Source organism: Sebastes fasciatus, chromosome 24 (assembly GCF_043250625.1).
Source record: "Sebastes fasciatus isolate fSebFas1 chromosome 24, fSebFas1.pri, whole genome shotgun sequence".
Classification (NCBI taxonomy): Eukaryota; Metazoa; Chordata; class Actinopteri; order Perciformes; family Sebastidae; genus Sebastes; species Sebastes fasciatus.
In genome coordinates, this window is record NC_133818.1 from 6,647,465 (window position 1) to 6,667,642 (window position 20,178).

The window sequence follows — 20,178 nt, forward strand, 5'->3', positions numbered from 1 at the left end:
TGATGTTAGTCTCCATAGTAACCATTTCATTATAGTGAGACCATTTAAAAAAAAAAACGTGTCCTCACTGTATAAAATGACCTGTGGTGACCTCTAGGATAATCACAGCCTCATGAAACTTTACAGTCACAAACTAGAGACCTAGAGCATTCAGAGGATGGATGTCTTTCCTAGCTAGATTGACAATAAGGGGGTTTCTGAGCAGTTTACACAACAGAAGTGCTCGCCATCCAATCGCCGAAAAATGCAATTCTTGCAGAAATCTCCCAATGTTTTTGAAACCAAATCACAGCATGGCTCTTTCTATGGTGTTCCTCAAGGTATTGGTGTCGCATGGGGATGACCATCATATACTTCTATCATAATGTTGTAAGTCCTTAACTCACGTTTATTTCTGATTCATGACTAGAATAAGTTGACACACAGTGCTGAGCTGCACCTCAAATTAATCTCCAGGTTCCCAGCTTTCAGATGATGTACACCACTTCTATGTGACATTTACTGCTGACCTGCTATCTCCCCCTAAAGACTGCATAAAAAAACACAAAAATGGGTCTATAAAAAGGGGGGAAGACTTTAATATTGACAACTTCTAATTTGTGTAACCACTCGCTGATTTGTAGCCAGCCAAGGGGATATTATTTCTACATTTATTTGAAACATCACTTCAACATTTTTAAAAGTGCATATTTATGTGGTTGTAAAAAGAAATCTGCTCAGGTCAGGATTTAATTATCAAAAGAGCTGACATGCTGTGAACTCACTGGGATGGAGTCCAGCGCGGTATGTGCCTCCTGTCACCCCTAGAGGGAGCTCCAGCTCTGTGAGTTTTACAGTTAGATTTCTACACTTATTTCTCCTTCTGTGTGTGTATGTGTACTCACTTAATGGCAGTAGAAAAATACAGTGCAGAGAGGACGTTGCTTGTTTGAACATCCCTTCTACAGACACTTAATAAAAAAAGGTCACATTTTTCCGACATGGGGTTGGATCCACGCAGAAAGCCTATAGCCAGAGCACAGCGACGTGACAGTAGAGGGTGGATCATAAAGGACACGTCTCTTGCTTTCACTGCAGCTTAAAAAAAAAAGACAAATCCCATTGAGAAATTAATTGTATTATTAACGCTCATGTCATTATAGTTTTGCGCGTTAGTATAGGTTGATAGCTTCATATTCAATTAAAGCCACAGCAAGGATATGCGTTGAATAAGTAATAGACGGTGTAATAATAGTAACAGAAATGTGTGTGAGAGAGAGAGACGGTGTATGTTTGATGTGTGTGTGGAGAGACAGTGAGGAGATACAGTACATCAGCCTGTTACTGTAGGTTTGTATAATTCATTCACACAGCAGTCGGCAACTACAGTTTCCAGTAAAAAAAAACGTTTCCTTTTATAGTACCGTAAAGCTTTCACCCCCTTTTCTCCATCCTGATTGAAAAATAAGGCAAAAACAGGCAGTTTTGATTCAGTCGACCCATTTATCCGTCACCCAATGGCAAGAAAATCGCCTCGCCCCGTTGACGTGTTTGCCACAATCCTGAAATATCTCCTAAAATTAGGACATAACGAAAAAAGAAGAGGTCGTTTGCGAGACATAATCCGCCTCCGTTGCTGTCTCCGAACTCCCATCGGCCGCTATTTACAACTCAATAACCTACAGCAACAGATGTGATTGCAACTTTTAACGGCATCATTTTTCCCCCCCGTCCCTAGCTCGCACTCGCAGTCTTCCCTTCTTCACGCATTTCAATGAATTACTCCCTAAAACTTCCTGGGAGAGACATTGTGTCGCGGTTTTGGTGGAGTAATGGCCCCTCAGAGATACGACGCTCTCCCTGAAATTCTTTGACTGGCAAAGTTCTGTGAAAAAGCTGAAATACATTTGGTCCGACTTTGAACAAAGTCTTGTGTGTTTGGAATGGCTTAAAGTGGAGCTTTGAATGGCTTCAAGACCTGACTTAAAAATAATTTAGAGTCTGTGTCTTCAACCAGAGAGAGAAAAGAAGGAAGAGTGGAAGCCAGTGAACATAAAATCTCCTCCGCCATAACACCATGTCAGCTGTTTATCCACCATAAACAACTTTAGCTCTGAATAGCAGCCCTGACATCGTTCGCCGACTATTTCTGAGCGTCAGCTGAGGGTCATGCAAATGTGGAGTCTGCCCCACAGTACGCCTTGTCCTCGATGATAGAGAGGCGTACTGGCTGCAGCAGTGGCAAGGTGCCCTGAACTGTTGGCAGAGCGGCATCACTGAAAGGCCCGTCTAAATTAAGCAATATAGCGCTTTCTGCTTCTGTCAAAATTGGGAGCATTTAAGTGGGAGGAACAACCGAGTCGGCACAACACGGACATGTCTGTGAGATGCCCTCTTAAGCGGACTTATCAGAGAAGCTACAACAGGTGAACTGAGGCTTTAGTCGTGCAATTGCTGCTGTTTTTACACCTACTCAGAATCAAAGCCCCGAAGGTGTTCAGTGGGTTTCTTCTACATATAATTCACTCCATCGAAAAGTCTCTTCAAGGCTCCAATTGCAGATACCAGATGGCGTTATGCAAGACTAATGGCCAATATAGTTTAATAGAATAGGCTAAGCTAAAACACAGTAAGTACATGATTGGTCCATGTAAAAATGATTATGCCATAGAAAAGTTTAATTTTCGAGAACACAGCGCGTAAAATTTGCAGTACCTACAAAATGGAGCCGAGAATGACAGACTAAGGCGACATCCACACTAATACGTTTTAAAATGCTGTTTTTTTGGTTGTTCAGTTGCAGAAAATACAACCAAGGAAGCTCAGCAATGCTTGTAACTCCATGTTGAAATTAACCACTGGTGTTGTTTGTTTTCTTTTGGTAAAGGGACACCTGATTGGGCGTGATGAATTTTGGAAGAGCACGTTGTGACTGATAAGACCCCATCAAGAAGCGAACGTTGGCGTCTGCATCTCCGTTTTCAAAGGTCTCCGTTTCTGTCCGTCCAGACTAAAACACAACCTCAGAGTTTTAAAACTAAAACGAGGTTAGCAGCGTTTTGAAACGTCTCCGGTTTAGGGGCTCAAAAACGCCAGAGTAGTGTGGACTCTAGGCGTAAACGTAGGAAAATGTATGCGTTTTAAAACGAAAACGTATTAGTGCGGATGATGCAAGAGGACTGTGTCTATGTTCCCTCAGATCAATCACCGACAGCCCATTATTTCGAAACCCCAATAGTCCGAAAAATGTCCTATTGGACCGAAAGCCCATTTGTCCGACAGCCCATTATCACAAAATCAAACACCCATTGTTCCGAAGGCCCATTGCTCAGAAAATATGACAAACAGAAGCTAATTCTCATGCAGAATGACATCATCAGACCTTACCGGTTGTGATTTTTTTCCTACTTCGGCGATGGCATTACCCACCATACTCTACCTCAGATTGGCTTACCATGACATTCATACCCTAACCCTAACCATCTCACACCTAAACCTAACCAACCCAACCAAAAACGGCAACGAGTTCAAGCCAGAATGTTATCTGTTATCTGTAATTGAAAGTTATGATGATTTAAAACAAACATTCATCTTGGTAATCCAAGCTTAGCAGAGCAGTAGCATCACCATCTCAGCTTTTAGTCTAGTGGAATTCTTCTTTTATGTGGCTACGATACCTTTAACTCAGACATTTAAATATGTTAAATTGTAAATGAATTTGGGTTAATGATTTCAGTAGATGTGGCCAACAGATATACATTTAATTTCTGTGATCTATGTTCAGTAAATAATCAAGATAAAGTAATTTTCGTAGGAGTTATGGTGACTTGGGGTGAAATAATCTTTTTATCTTTTGGGTACATGCCTGGTAGAAATATTCTGTACAATCAGAAGAACATGTACTACACATGATTTCTTTTAAATTATCGATGTATTCTTTGATGAACCCTTTCAAATGTACTTTCTCAGAGTGCTCAAAGTGAACAATTTTGCAGTCTTTGGGAAAATCAGAAGCATTACGACTTGGACCCAGATTGCTGTGTGATTTAAAAAAAAATACCAATTTAGAGTCTTTCTCACTTGTGCACTTATTTTGGTGTGAAAAGCTTTTTTTGTTTTTTAAATGCTGCAGTATTTTTTCATGAGTCACCTTTGGGTGAGCTTTTACGGAGATGCTTCTGTGTTTGACGCACAAGTTATGTGTTGAATGCAAAAGTAAAAAGATGTGTTCTGTTGTCTTGTCCGCCCACATAGCTATCTTTCCTATAAATGTCTTCTACTACTTTGAATTACTCTTGATTACTTCCCATTCTCTCCCTAAATTGCATTTAATTAGCCTCCATCACGGACGCACTTTTGTGTTCGCAGTGTTAATATGTTGTGTTTTTTAAATGTCAGCGTGTCGACCTTTGACCGAGCCTGAAGCGATGCAAAATTGCTGTGTTCTGACTCATCTCTGAGCTGTGTGGATGCTATCGGTCTCTGTTAGCTTCATATAATGATTACTCATTACTGTTAGCTTCTACTAAATGCTATCAGATAGAGCAATATGTAAAAGCTGCAATTAACTAGGAGGAATGGCGAATACAATGGGGATGTTTCCTAATAAATGAAAGCTGAATGAGCTCAAACCAGCCGCTGTGCTCTCTCCTCTCCGCGGTGGATACGGCACATTAACAAATCTCCATCTCTCACTGAGGAAATATTTCCCCCTGCCAGTGCATTAAAATGTTAAGTCAGAGAGGCAGAGCTGTGATGGGATATATTCCTCACTCAGCCAAGCTACCGGGTGTCTTTGGGGGGGAGAAATAGAGAAGACTCCAAGCCATTGTTTGATTCAATTTCTCGTAAGGACCGGTTTAAACTTAACTCCGATTAGCCTAATCGAAGTAGCGCAGGATGAAGCTGAGCCAGAGGGGATAGTCTCAGCTGAACCTTTACCTTCAGTAAAAGCATTATGTAGTACGGCTGAGCAAGAATCTGGCGATACGTTTCATGATACAGGGGTTACGATTTAATATATTGCGATATATTGACATTTTTTAAATCTAATTTTTGGAAAATTGTCATAATATAAAAAACACGCCGCCATATTAATGCAAATTTGTTTTAACGCCACTAATTTCTTTAACGCATTAACGCAACTTGCGATTTCTAGGTTGTAGCGGCTCAGTTTTAAAGGTAGAGTGAAGATTTTGATCAAATGAAACTAGAAAACCTGATGAATCCATTGGTACCAACCATGTCATACTAGCTTTTAGCGAAGGAGGTTAAATAACGCTCCAAAGTTACGCTAAATTTTGGCGAGGAAATAATGACATGGCCATTTTCAAAGAGGTCCCTTGACCTCTGTCCTCCAGATATGTGAATGTCTATGAGTACCCACGAGTCTCCCCTTTACGGACATGCCCACTTTATGATAATCACATGCAGTTTGGGGCAAGTCATAGTCGAGTCAGCACACTGACACACTGACAGCTGTTTGCCATGTTATGATTTGAGCATATTTGTTATGCTAAATGCAGTACCTGTGAGGGTTTCTGGACAATATTTGTCATTGTTTTGTGTTGTTGATTGATTTCCAATAATAAATTATATACATATATTTGCATAAAGCAGCACATTTGCCCACTCCCATGTCGATAAGAGGATTAAATACTTGACAAATCTCCCTTTAAGGTACATTTTGAACATTAATCACGATTAAATATTTTACTTACTATGTAGACGCTTGCTTTCAAACCCCACCTTTATCTGACAGGATTTTACTCCCAAGAACTTGAAACTCAGATCACAGAGATTACCGCTGGGTGTTTCTTTAGGCTTAACACCCCATCTGAAAGTGGAGAATAACAGGAGGATCCAAATGGGAAAAAAACAAACAGGCAGATGTCACATTACCAAACAAAGTCGGACTAATACTGTAGATTCTGAGAAAAAAGGCTAAATGTAATCTGAGTACTCTTAAGTACAATTTTGTAACAAGTCTAAAGGGTTGGATTGTCCGTCTAGTACTCATGCTATGTGTACATATACTGTAGAAGTACTATAGTAGTAGTAGTTGCTTGAAAACCTGTCCACCAAGTGGCACTGCAGTACCCAGAACTACTTTTGCCACACAGGTGAGCCCCATTTCTTTTTCTGTTGTTGTTCTCTAGTGGATCTAATTCAGGGTATGACGGAGCGGAAATATGATTCATATCAATACCTGGAAATGCATTTCCAAAAACTGCACTATCCAAGAATCTGAATTTGGAATACTTGTCAGCGTGATTGGCAGTGAACATTTTCCGGCTACATAAAGAGCAATGCTTTCATTATCGGGCTGTGAGGGGTGTGCACTGTAGCATTAAATAGGCCACCGACACAAAACAGGGACCACATAAATCCCCCTGACATTTCTGCGGACGGAAATACAAATGTTTATTTTCGACGGGGGAAAAAACAAACAGCAAATAAAATCCCTTTTTTTGGTCGAGGAGAGTGGGCAGGCCTTGCTTTAGTAGATCCAGCAGCTTTCAAGGTTGTATCACTGGTTTAAAATGTTTGATTTAACACATCTAAATATTCACTATTCTGGCCCTCTTTGTCAGAGATAACTTTCATTAAACAATCTGTATTTCTTGATCTTCTCCCAGGAGCTATTTTAAGCTGTTTTTCTGTGAACGCATTTTCTATTTAAGGTAGAGCTTTACAAGATGTCAGGGTCAAGACCCAAATCACTGGCGCTTGCGGGCATGTGCAGTAGTTCCCGCTACCTTATTAAAGAATCTCCTGTTCTCCTCGCATCATACGTGTCAGTAAATTAAAGGGTTGTCACAATATCTGCGCCTCGAGCCCCTGAGACAATTTGCAAATCTATTTCCAATACTTGGTAAATGAAGTGATTGCGATTCAGAGTGGGCCTTGTGCTATCCTTTGGATGTTATTATTAAGGCGGCCAGGTGGGCGACAGAGGGATGGAAACAAAGCAGAAACTTGCAGCACACATTACACGCAGACATTTCAGTGGATAGATATATAAAGCCATTTGAAGGGAGATCTGTGGTGCAAGACGTCAATATAAAAGCCTGTAGGCTATTTGTTTCTAAATGGGAATCCAATTGCCTGATGTCTGAACCTCTATGTACCTAATAATTGATCACTACTATCTAGTGACCTCACAGATTAGGAAATGTAATGAGTGATTTAGATTAAGAACCTTAATGCAGATTATAAAGAGTTTGAATGAAGCAGATGCGATACATAAACTGTTGAAATACTTAAACAGCAGGGGTTGAAGCGGCAGTTTCAAATACGAATACTGAAAGAAGTTGAATTGGTGGTTCAAACGGACGTTTCAGTTTGAGCGTCGGCACTAAATGAAGTGTCTGTTTAAGTGCGAGCACTAAGTGATGATGAAATGAGTAAATTGTGTCTGAACAGTGGAAGTTGTGGGAATTAAAAGAGCTGAAAGAGTTTTTTGTTGTTCGTCAAAAGTGAAGACCTGAGACCTGAAAGGGTTTGAAGTGTTAGTTGAAGTGTAAGCACCGGAAGAAGACATGAATGCAGTTGAAATGTTAAAAAAAGTGAAGTCATAACACGTGCAGTATGTGGCCCTTTGTCACATAACAAACTGTTGAAAGCCTCTTTTCAACAGTCAGTCAGATAAAAACTGGCATCCGGATATCATGACTGAACTGTTTGTCTTTGCTCTCCATTTCAGAGTTTAACACCGAGCCCCGTCGTCTGCTGCTGTAATCATCAAAAGTAAGCTAATTGATTCTAATTGTTATTTATATAGATTTTGTTGGGTGTACAATAAGATTTAATGCTGATGGTGCTGCGTCTGCCATCTGTGTGTGTGTGCATGTGGTTTATGCGGCCGCCGTGCCAGACATGTTAAAGTGTCATTGTTAACTTTACTAAGCCTGTTGGTGCCGGTGCACCTCCGTCCATACGCTTGATTAATGATCCTGTTGTCAGCTGTGTGTGTGAATATGTGGCCGCTCTGCCACGCTGTGAGATGCTGTTAATGTTGTTGGTGCCTGTAACATTACCTCTGATGATGATGGTGATGTATAGATCAATTCACAATGTATGTGAATGGCATAAGCTGACAGGAAGTAAACATGGATCCAAGCTGTTGCTTAGCAATGCAAATTCCAGTCTATAAAGCTTGTATGATTAGACTGTGGTGCATTCAGGTAAGTCTATTTGTAATGGCCTATTTTGGTTAACATGTGCGTTTCAGAGCCTATTAAGTAGCCAATGATTAGTCTTGATTTCTGCTTACGCCACTGAAGTAAACATGTTACATTGAAAGCAGTTGAATTGTCATTTAAAGTGATGAAAGCACTTGATATGTCAGTCGACGAGTAAGAGTTAAAATCACTTGAAATGTCGGTTGACGAGTAAGAGATAAAAACACTTGTCAGTCGAGTAAAAGATTAATGCAATTTAAACGTCAGTCGACATGCAAGTGGTAAAAGTAGTTGGAATTTTAGCTGAAGTGAAAGCAGTGAAAGTGTGTGTGCACTCTATATTAGGGCTGCGGCGATATGTATTGCGATTTTTAAGTATTGCGATTCAATTTCCTGAATTTATCTATTTATATTATGATTTATTGCGGGTTAGGGGTTAATTTTGGTAACTTTTTTAACACTATACCATGGGAAAAAGTTGAATCATACACTTCTAGAGACTTTTAATTTGAATAATATCTAAATTAATACATTAAAATGTTTGATTTTCAGCATGTATGTAGTCAGAGATGTCCTGAAGTCAAATATATCAGTCATTGTCAGGCATTATTTATTACTTTTTTTTATATTACAAAAAGAGTAAAGACATTTCCCTAAAAAATTAGTGCTATTTTCTTTTTAATTTATAAGGAACATGTAATGTTTTATAGTTATGGTGAATATAATCCAATCAATCTTATTTCCATATATGTATTTTGTATATACAGTTCCCTTTGTTAACACCTTATTTTGAAAAGTAGTCACACGTGTATACTTCCTCTAATTTCACCAAGTGCATCGCTAGCTCTCCTCGTCAGCTCCGTTTGAATGCATTTAACATAAATGTCAGTACATGGATGCTCTACAGTAGATGAGAGTGACGGCTGGCTTGACCGCCACGTTACAGCGATACGATAACGTTTTCTGTCCATGACAGAGTTGGCAGGCAGCTTTAGCCGTGATGTCTAGTTCTGTTTTTCCTGCAACGTGTGAAACCCAAAGTGTTTCCATACTTTACTGGATGTGTAGTGTTTACCACTTTAGATTTAAAATGTGAGGGTGCAGGTTGTATCCTTCCAACGTTTTCTACTTCCACGTTGAGGCCAGCTGCGGTTTGTTTTGGTTGACGGATACGGAACAGATATGACGTCATGTTACTCAGACTACAACAATAAAAGCGGTAACTTCCTTTTTCCTCTGCATAGACTCAAATGAAGAAAATATATCAATTCTGGCATTAAAAAATATCACGCTACATAGGTGAATCAATTTTTTTTTCTCCCACGCCTACTATATATATGCAGTTGAACTGTCAGTTGTCATGTAAATGAGCTGAACATTTAGAAGTTTGAATGAAGTTTCTAGGAAAAAGAAATGTGCAACCTCCCCAAAACATGTCCATAATAATAAGAGAGTGTGCTTTGCTGAAAGTGAGTACACTAATTATAGTTTTCTCCAATGGCACAGCACCACTGTCATGTTTCTGTAATATCCTTGATAGCCCTTTTTAATTAGGGTCATTAGAGAGACGTGAACCTGCAATTCTTGGCACAAATCCGGCGCCGCTGACGGGGTTAATCCTTTCAAAAGACCGGGAGGATATGAAGAAAGAAATACTCCTCTTTTATCACGCTTGGTGTGAAAGCCCTGCTTTCAGTTGCCATTGTAGTGTAAGATAATTAGAAACCCTAAGTGGTCTCAACATCGGTGTTTTTCAATTAAAGCCAGCCCTCAGTAACTGAAGATGACTCCATACACCGTTCAGCCATATGACTCGAATACTCACACATGCTCACAACAATACCCAAGAGAGTCGCCAACACTTAAGGACTCAAATCGCTCCAGCGGAGAGCCTGGAGGGGTGTGCTGCTTTCAACAGCAGTTACCAATGCATGAGTGCTGTAGGACAAGCTGTTTTTGTTTTTTTATGTAAGACACAAAACAACATAAGACAAACAGAAGGGCGGTTACTAGCTGCTTGTTTACCGCTAATTAGCTTAGTAACCACAGCACAAACACAGTGAAGTACGCTTTACAGGCTCCGAGCCATCTATCCAATTACTGAGCTGGAAAAGCCCATTGTAGCCAACTGTATTCCCAGTGAGTGTTTGTAGTACTCATTTGATGTCTTTGTATTCAGGGTAGTTCCTTTGAGATTGGGTTTGCTTTCAAGGGAGACTTGGTCAAGACACGAAAAAGAGAGAAAACAGGGTAGTTGGTTGTTTTGAGACAATTGGCTTGACTAGAATAGTTTATCCTGCTCGGTCTTCTTAACACCGTGTACCTACATTTGAGGAATCCTGTCAAATAAGCTGTGAAACTTCAGAGTTTATTTTCGCCCATTGTTTCCATCAGATGCTGATCTGCGTTTTATTCTTCAGTATTAGTGCATTGCTTCTGTAACCAGGCGGGGAATGTGTGGATTTAGGTTGCAAGTGGCTATGCACGTCACCGAAAGTGAGAATGTGCCAGATGTTGCTGCTTCCAGCTGCTGCCGTTGAAAGAGTGCATGCTGTCAAGATTAATTAAGCTTAACATAAGGAGATGAATGTGAGACACATATTCTAAAGGTAAAATACAGTGAGGCATTTAATTGTTTCAAAAGTTTTTTAAGTGGGACCACAATACTTCCGGCAGTTTTTTCTTTCCCTAACCTGAAAGGTTCTCTAAACGATATCCAGAGCATTAATATAGCACTATTTGCTATGTAAAGATATAGAGGTTTGCGTGTGTTGTAATCCGAGCTTCTCTGTGCTTTGTTGACATAGCCGGGCCGGCCATGCATGCTTTTAGTGCATATTCGTTGGCGATTAACACTGTTAGCTCTATCAGCACAAGAGAAATGCTCCCGATTTCGCATTTAACATCTTTAATCAAGTGTTTTAGTTACCTAACCCTAACCATACCTATATATTTTATATATACTATATTTTATATGCCATAAACATTGTCTTTCCTTAACCTTTACCATACCGTAGTGGCAATGCGCAGATATTATAGGCTGCGAGAATTTAATAAATGTTGGAATTGGATGTAAAAAAACAAGACACTGCAAATGCACTGTGTATTGAACCGCACTAATACAGAATATTAGATTCATACAGTTTAATTTGCCGTGCCCTTGCCATGGCCTCATATTAGCTTTGTTTTCTCAGGGTAGAAGAGGCGATGAAGTTAAAATATCTCTTTCTGAGTCACCCTCCAATCATTTTGTGACAAATGAACTGGTTCTACTGCTAATATGAAATATCCGCTACGCTCCACTGCACATACACAATGTGGCAAATGCACAGAATAGTAATGTATGAATGTATTATAGTGCTAATATACTCCTCCAACCTGTGTAAAACAGACACGTTATATTCCCAAAATTAATTTAATGCACCATCTGATCTACTGATCATCATCGCGGGTGCACAAGGTCAGATCCCTCGCAGTGCTGATTGTCATTGCAATCACTGAACCTTAAAATGATGTGAAAAATAAACCCTTGTCAGCTCGGGCACATCTTGGTTGCGTGCCTGGTACAAAAATGACTATTTTGCTCTGTGTTTTTTATGTCTGGCTCCATTCCTCGCCTCTCCATCTGACGTTTTTTTTTAGCTTCATTTTAACCACCGCCAGATTTGTGGATCCTGCTATGCACTGGGCATTCTGCCGTAATCAGAGATCACAGTGCGTTTGTTGAACCTCAGAGTAACTGCATCCTCTACCTATGTGAGAGGCTCTCACTTTTGATTTTTATCAGAGACACAAGTTGGAAAATCATTGGAGACTTAAGCTCTCTACGCTGCTCAGTTATATTCAACTTGACCTTGACAAGTATTTTTCCTTATTCTGCGTTCCTATTTCCATAATTGATTTTTACACAAACAAAAGCAATTTGATTAATAGACCTGTTTCCCAATTCTGAGTTGCTGCAGTAATAGCAAATTGTTCCAGCTATCAAAACTGCCAAAAATCAGAGTTAATTAGAGCACTAACTGTTGATAACTCCCTTCTGTGTTCAGGCGTCTGTTTTCACAAAATGAAATCACACTGTGGTTCCAGAGGAGCGTATACTGTATAGTGAGAAGTAGAAGCTTAATTGTAATCTTTTAACAATTCAGCAGTGTAGTGCTGTCAAACTGTGCTCCCATACAGCTTCAGTAAACACACCACTACTTTTAGTTTTGCAGGAAATCCAAAGTGAATGCGGTAAATGAGACTGCAGATTGTTTAGATGTAATATAGAATAAATAGGACATGGGTGCATTTCTGGCATTAGCCCTCCTTGGCTGCTCTCCTCTGCAGCTGTACAACTGTACTATATGGATACCCCCTGGGGTACGAGTACCCCTGGTGGGAAATCACTGCTGTAGAGGCTCCAAATAGTCTCAAGAAGAGCCAATTAATAAGATAAAAACACGGCCGCAAACTAAAGAGATACTGTATACCTGTTTGACAATTCTTTTTAAAAGTCAAAACAAGTTCTAATAAATAATACAGTTTTATTGAGACTTGAGTAAAATGTACCGATATTCAAGCTATTGTATGTGTGACATAAATATAATTAGTATTTCCCCACTTAGAATGTGTAACAGTTAATAATGTAGCGAGCGAGGGAGAGCGAGCTGTACCCATCATGCCGTTCGGCGGTGTAACAGTTAATATTGTAGAGAATGACGGAAAGCAAGCTAGTATGACGTTTGGCAGCGTAACAGTTAATATTGTAGCAAGCGACGGAGAGTGAGCTTTACCCAGCATGCCATTCGGCGGTGTAACAGTTGATATTGTAGCAAGCGACGAAAAGCAAGCTGGCATGACGTTCGGCGGTGTAACAGTTAATATTGTAGCAAGCGATCGAGAGCAATCTGTACCAAGTGGGCAACCTCTGGGTCTGAAAAGTGAAGTAACATTTTGGTCGCCTAAAAACGTTCGGTTGTACTTAACTCCACCCTCTCGTGTCACTTCTGGTTGCAAGAAACCAAGATGGCGACGGACAAAATGCCAAAGTCAAGGCTTCAAAACGGCAGTCCACAAACCAATGGGTGATGTCAAGGTCCACTTCTTCTATACAGTCTATGGCTGTACCCACCATGCCATTCAGCGGTGTAACAGTTAATATTGTAGCGAGCGACGGAGAGCGAGCTGTACCCAGCATGCCGTTGGCGGTGTAACACTTTAATAGGGGTCCCCTCTCAATTCTCCACACAGTGCATCCATAACACACTACTAATGAATATATCCCATATATCTCAAGAGCTCACACTCGACACTGTTCTTCCTTGGGTCCTCTGCAGAACACCCACCAAGTGTCAAGTCGATCGGAAGAACAGTTGTCGAGAAAATCGACACACAGAAACTCTTTCCTTTTCAGTTAGATATTTTTAGTTTTATAGATATTGAGTTCAGAATCCATGCCCCTGAGGTTTCTCGTGTGATAGAGGGACAGACGGTCGGTCAGATAGCCCGGTGCTGGCAGTCCCTCAGCTGATTTCATCGAGAAAGGCAATTATGCTTGTGCATTATCATCTTAAGATATCAATAGGCTCCCAGGTCTGGACTCATTTGAATTACGCCTGCCCTCTCTTGAGCTGTGGCATGCTGTCACAGTAGGCTGTTGCCCAGTATCCAGTAAATCACTGAAATCCCTGTTCTGCCATGCCCGCCTCCATAATAATATATCAATAATGTTTAGCAGCTGAGAAAGAACTGACATGAAATATGACAAAAGACAATATGATAACTCAAACTTTTCAGCAATTATTCAACAAATGAGTGCATAGAGTGAACAAACAGACAAGGCAGGTAGAATAAAATAAGCACAAATCCAATGCTGTAGAAGGCAAATATCAATAAAAAAAGGCTTTACAGTAATATGGAAGTCATAAGAAGAGATTTAAAAGACTATCTCGATTCCGCCAGCCTGAGTTCTATAATCAGGAAAACTTTTAAATCAATTATAAAGTAGACAAACAGACCGCAGACTGTATATAAAGATGGAGCTGCGGCATCGAGGTCCTGCCCACACACCCGCCCAAGCCAATCACAAGCTAAACACGGTCACAGTTTACAAGCGTGAGCCACCTATCTGCTATGTTACGCCGACTGGTGACGGGTATGGAAAGTTAAAGTTACATCTCCTCTTGAGCCTCTGGCTGCTCGACTACTTCACTCAGAGCAGCTGTCAATCACAGCCGTCAATCATGACTCCTCAGCCCCTTTTTATAGCATCAAATTACTAATTAAAACCAAATTATCAGAAAAATGAACACTTGAACATACATCAGCATGATAAGAACTACCTAAAATGACAGAAACCATCTTTGGGAAAAATGTATTTGATGTGCACTTTGACTTTTTAGTTTGGCCCATCTGCTAACATGGAGGAGGCGGGGTTTATGACCTATACTGCAGCCAGCCACCAGGGGGCGATCAAGATGTTTTGGCTTCACTTTTGGGGAGCTGTCATGTCGTCCATATAGATTGATAGATGAATGAGTCCTAAAACCCTGAAATGAGTTAGTATTTAACACTTCCGGTTCCTTCGTCTGGAAGTCAGAGTTTTTTTAATGAGTTTTTAGTTCGATAAATACATAAAGTACATCAATAAATACCCCACTTTATATGTCTTAAAAATGTCGGTTGCGAACAAGTGGCTAAATAAGACTACTAAACGTCATCACGCCTATGTAATATAGCCTAACGTTAGCTTTTTACTTCTGCATTCACTCATCAAAAATCATAAAAGTGGTGTTAATTTGTGACGTTTTATTACAACAAAACGTGTAAGTATCATAAGCGTTTGTTTGCCACAGAGCTTATTTTCTGCAATAATCCAAAACCCAATGGAAAAATCCCATTGGAACCAGTGTGATGCAAACTTCTCGGTTAGCCTACAAAAATACGTCATATACAGTCTATGGTGTAGCTATCCTAACATAACATGTGAGGTATATACTATTATTATCTAAAGCCAATGAGAATCATTTTAAATATTTATTAATTAGTCGTGTAAATTAGTCGGAAAAAACTATTTTGGTAACTCTGATGAGCTGATTTTGCTATTGCCATTTTCACTGCTTCTGTAACTGTGAAATCGTGGGCCATTATAATTATCACACCCTGTTGCTGCTAATTGGCATCCACTGTAATATGACACACCCACCTTTTGTAATTATGCCGTTCTTCAGAGTTGACGCCTGAATCCTGCCGTTTCAGGTTGTGTTCCTGTTATATGTTCCCCTCGCCGCTGTGTGTGTGTGTGTGTGTGTGTGTGTGTGTGTGTGTGTGTGTGTGTGTGTATTAAATCCCATTCTGCTCTCAGCGCTTTTCTGATTTATTTAAAGATACAGCGGGTGTTACTCACTCCGTCTCCGAGGCCTCGGGCGGACGTCGGCCAGCTACAAAACAAGCCGAGCCGGGCCTACAACTTGATTTAACCCTGGCACTCAATTTCACTATCGTCTAATCTGCGGCGTCAGGTGACGATGCTCAATCTTGTGAAGCGACAACACTTAGTGGTGCGTTTCAGTGTCTGTGCACATGGTGGCGGGGTTGACCTCGGGCGAGAGGGAAAAGTGGTTAGAGAGGACATGGAAAGGTCAAAAAAGACAACACAGACGGTGTCAAGGCTGTCTTTGGACCTTTGTGTGAATGCTGTAGCATTGAAGCATTGAAATTAAACACATGCAGCACCAGTGTGCATTACCCATTGATGGAGGTCTGCAGTGCGACAGCCACCTTTTTTCAATATGTGGACTGCTTTCAATTAAAGCGTGCTTTAGAGCCGCCTAAGTGGGATTTATGCTGCCGGGCTTCATCAGTGTGTGTATGCGCTCTGGGGAGGATTAAGGCCCATAGCACAGTTTTAATCTCTGATACAGATTATGACTTCTACGAAAGGCTTCGCCACCGTCAGATACAGTATCAGTGCTGCTGTTGCATTCAGGATTTGCTTACTTTTTTCATTCATGGCTTTTCAAAAGTCTTTCTTTTACCACATTCCTCTAAAAAATTAAAAAACCCTCAAGCGTCTTTTTCTACCAAACACCTAGACGTGCCAACGACGGGAGAGGAGTGAAAGAGATGAGACACTGACAGCTTTAACTCTTGTATAAACCTTATTAACACGTTCTTGTTAACAAGCTCTTGCAACAGCCTCCGGGACGACGTTTTCACACGTTAACACACGTTAACACACTCACAGCTGGGAGATGTGCACCGTTACCAACCACTTTGCTTTACAAACTTTTCATCACTTTACTTTTTTATTAATACACATTATTTTCTTTGTACCAGTTTTGCTTTTATTATTCTACTTTATTGTTCTTACTACTGCACTTATACTGTTACTCACATAAACTTCCCCCTCTTCGCCGCCGGGGCAGCTCACTCTGTGTTTCGCCGCGCTCAAAGACACATCAACAGTAGTCGCTTAAGCTCGAAGAGAGTGTTATTCTCCACCTGCCCAGGTTTGCCCTGCCACTCCAGGGCTTCAGACCCGGCAATTGTCCTGTCACCAGCCCACTTTTCCAGCCCTCAGGCTCCCAAGTCACGGCCTATTTCCTGACCGCTTATAGAGATTTGCTGCTTGGATGGAAGTGTACTCAACAGGCTTTCAGTGCAGGCTGACCTACTGGCTTCCATAGCATGGGCAGAAAGCTCAGCTAATGGTCTGTTTGCTAAGCCAAAGCTTGGATAACATGTTCGACGATTGCCTTACAGTAACTACTGTATATGTTATTAGTTGTAGTTTTCATTTTTGTGTTTTATTTTGTTACTTCTATGCAGTTTTTTAGCGTTCTGGTGCTAGTGATGGCAATGTTTGTTGGTCGGTTAGTCCACCACTTAAGTTCAGAGTGAAATATCTCACAATTATTGGATGTTTTACCATGACATTTTGTACAGACATTCATGAGGTCTACTGACTTTAGTGATACAACTTCTGAGTGAATATCTCCAGATTTATTTGATGGATTGCCATGAATTTTGGTGCAAACATTCACGGTGCCCAGAGGATGATTTGTAATAACTTTCGCCCAGGAGACCAGTGTTTATATCCCGCGTGAAACCAGAAGTCAGCGTTGGTTTATTTGTCACGTAACTTTGGTACTGAAGTTCACCACTTCCATAGTTATTTTAAACCAAACCACAATCTTTTCCTAAACATAACTAGGTAGTTTTGTTGCCTAAACCCAACCAAGTTGTTTCCTGTGAGGACGGAAGTTTATTTTGAAAAGACTATGTATGTAACGAGCAGAAATTGACACGTGTTGCTGGACATTTGTAGGCAAACGCACAAAAAGCCGTTGTATGAGGATACGCTGAACGTGCTAAAACTAAAAACATTGCAACAACATAAATTAGTAACATGCAGCCAAGAAAGTTTTTGCAGTTTGTTTCCTTCCAAAGTTTTATTTTTTATATTCAGTGCAGGTTATAATGCGAACGCTATCAATAACAAGGTCGGCTGCATGTACAGTATGTAAAATATGTATGTAGAACGGTATGCATACATAACATAAACATGAACGCAGAGATCCCCAATACAACTGTGCCTTTTATTCCACCCACATCCCTTCACTCCTCGTCCCACACACACACACACACACACACACACACACACACACACACACACACACACACACACACACACACACACTCACAGGTTGTCATTGAGGCATGGTTGGAATTTCATTTCAATCCATCAAGTGAATTCTGTTCAAAAGCATCTGACCAAACCAAAATATTGGCAAATCTCCCAACAAATCACTGAAAACGAATTCCACTCCCAGGTAGGCTGAGGCAACCCTCCACATCTGGAGTGTAAACGCACACGGTGGGTCGCTTTAGCCTATATATGTGCGCGTGAGTGCACGCGGCGAGTAATAATCTGTCGGCTATCATCACTGTCAGCCATGCCGGCGTCGAATCCCTCTGGGATCACACACATGTGCACGTACGCTCGCAGGCACGGGGGATGAGCGACACAGCTGCTTGGGAGAGACGGACAAGGCTGGGGATTACTAAGGGTTACCCACTGCTATTACAGTATGCATGTGTGTGTGTGAGTGTGGCTCTGTCTTTATGAGGACCAAATGTCCTCACAAGAAGAGACAGGTTTATAGTTTCTCTCTCTGCCTGTGTGTGTTGGCAGTATGTGTGAAAGACCTTGACCTGTTAGTGTAATGTGCGTTCACCCACCCTATCGCTAACAATCCATCAGTGATATTTACAACACGGCGCGTCAGATATAAACACCTGATGAGATGAAATATTGATTTCCCTACTACCCTCACACGCACACACACCTAATAAAACGATAACCCCGCGGCCCATTTCATAGCTTCTGTGTACTTTAGAGTACGCAGTTAAAATGATTTGTGTGTGACTGCACTAATTCATCACCGCTTTATTTCTATTTCCATATTTCTCATAGAGCAGACAGGTAGAGAAGCACTTTTAACTTGAGGAATGTTTCGTTCAACTGTATTTGTGGAAGAATTGAGAAACAGGTGGAGGTTATTGGTGAATCAAAGTCGTACAGAATTTGCCTACAGGGATAGACGCTAATATTTTAACAGAAATAATTTCTTTAACGCATTAAAGCAACTCGCGATTTTTAGGTTGTAGCGGATTGACTTTTGAAGCTAGAGTGAAGATACTTGTATCATATGAAACTACAAAACCTAAGGAATTCATTGGTACCAACCACGTTATACTAGCTTGTCGTGTAGGAAGTTAAATATCGCTGTTAAAAAACTGTCATGGCCATTTTCAAAGGGGCCCCTTGACCTCTGACCTCAAGATATGTGAATGTAAATGGGTTCTATGGGTATCCACGAGTCTCCCCTTTACAGACATGCCCACTTTATGATAACCACATGCAGTTTGGGGCAAACTGCACACTGACACACTGACAGCTTTTGAGCTTGAGTTTGCCATGTTATGATTTGAGCATATTTTTATGCTAAATGCAGTACCTGTGAGGGTTTATGTACAATATGTGTCATTGTTTTGTGTTGTTAATTAATTTCCAGTAATGAATATATTCATACATTTGCATAAAGCAGCATATTTGTCCACTCCCATGTTGATAAGAGTTTTAAATACTTGACAAATCTCCCTTTAAGGTACATTTTGAGCATTAAAACAATGTGTGATTAATTTGTATTTAATCATGATGAACTATAGACACTCATGCAATTAATCACAATTATATATGTTAATTGAAAACAATACAAAAAAGGCAATTTAATGTAACTTAACACTTCCTTTCTTCACTGTGACATTAACAGAATACAAATATGTAATTATTTATTTAGATTAAAAGTTCTTTGTTCTCTCGTAGTCTCTTAGTGCACACACTACAAAAGATAGTCTTTTAATCTTTATAATCTTTTTCACATAAAAACACATTTTAAATGAGTAGGAAATAAATTATTTAAATATTTTTTTTAATTATGTATTATAAGCTGCTTAGAGCTAGTGTTGGGAAGTTAAACAGGTCATATTTCTCTCTCTAATATCTATTTTATATTGCTGTGAAAACACCTCCGTCAAACAAGTGGATCTATTCAAGTTCCTCTCCAAAAACTAAATTTACAATATTACATTTGAACACGTCATGATGTCATTATAATTTATCTTTACCAATACTAATTTTTACTGAAAAGAGCTTCATAATGTATCGTAACCTTCATTTACGTTAGCTGTTAGTTCCGTTATTCAGCCTGTGCTAACAGCTAACGTTAAGGGATCGGTGACTAGAAAGCATTCACGCGGGATCCCACAGAGTAACTTTTTTTGGCCACGGGCCATCGGGCCGTGGTTAATGTCGAACCCTGGCCTACATGTGTTTGTTGTTGATTTAGAAAAGGCTTCTGACTGTGCTGCCCAGCGTTTCCTATGGGAGTACAGACTGCCAGGGTCACTGCTGCAAGCCCTCTAAGCAAGAATTGTGTCTTCTTGGCACGAAGGCAAAGAAGAGTCA

The 20,178-nt window shown here is 40.4% G+C and overlaps 1 protein-coding gene across 2 annotated transcripts in view; it reads left to right on the forward strand.

The window, feature by feature from the left end:
* cfap221 (cilia and flagella associated protein 221) overlaps window positions 1-20,178 on the forward strand; it is a 71,756-nt gene that overhangs the window by 24,252 nt on the left and 27,326 nt on the right. For both annotated transcript variants that reach the window (XM_074627415.1, XM_074627416.1), the window contains exon 23: window positions 7,685-7,728. In XM_074627415.1, coding sequence (XP_074483516.1) covers window positions 7,685-7,691 — 7 coding nt within the window. In that variant the 3' untranslated portion in view covers window positions 7,692-7,728. The remainder of the gene's footprint in view (window positions 1-7,684; window positions 7,729-20,178) is intronic.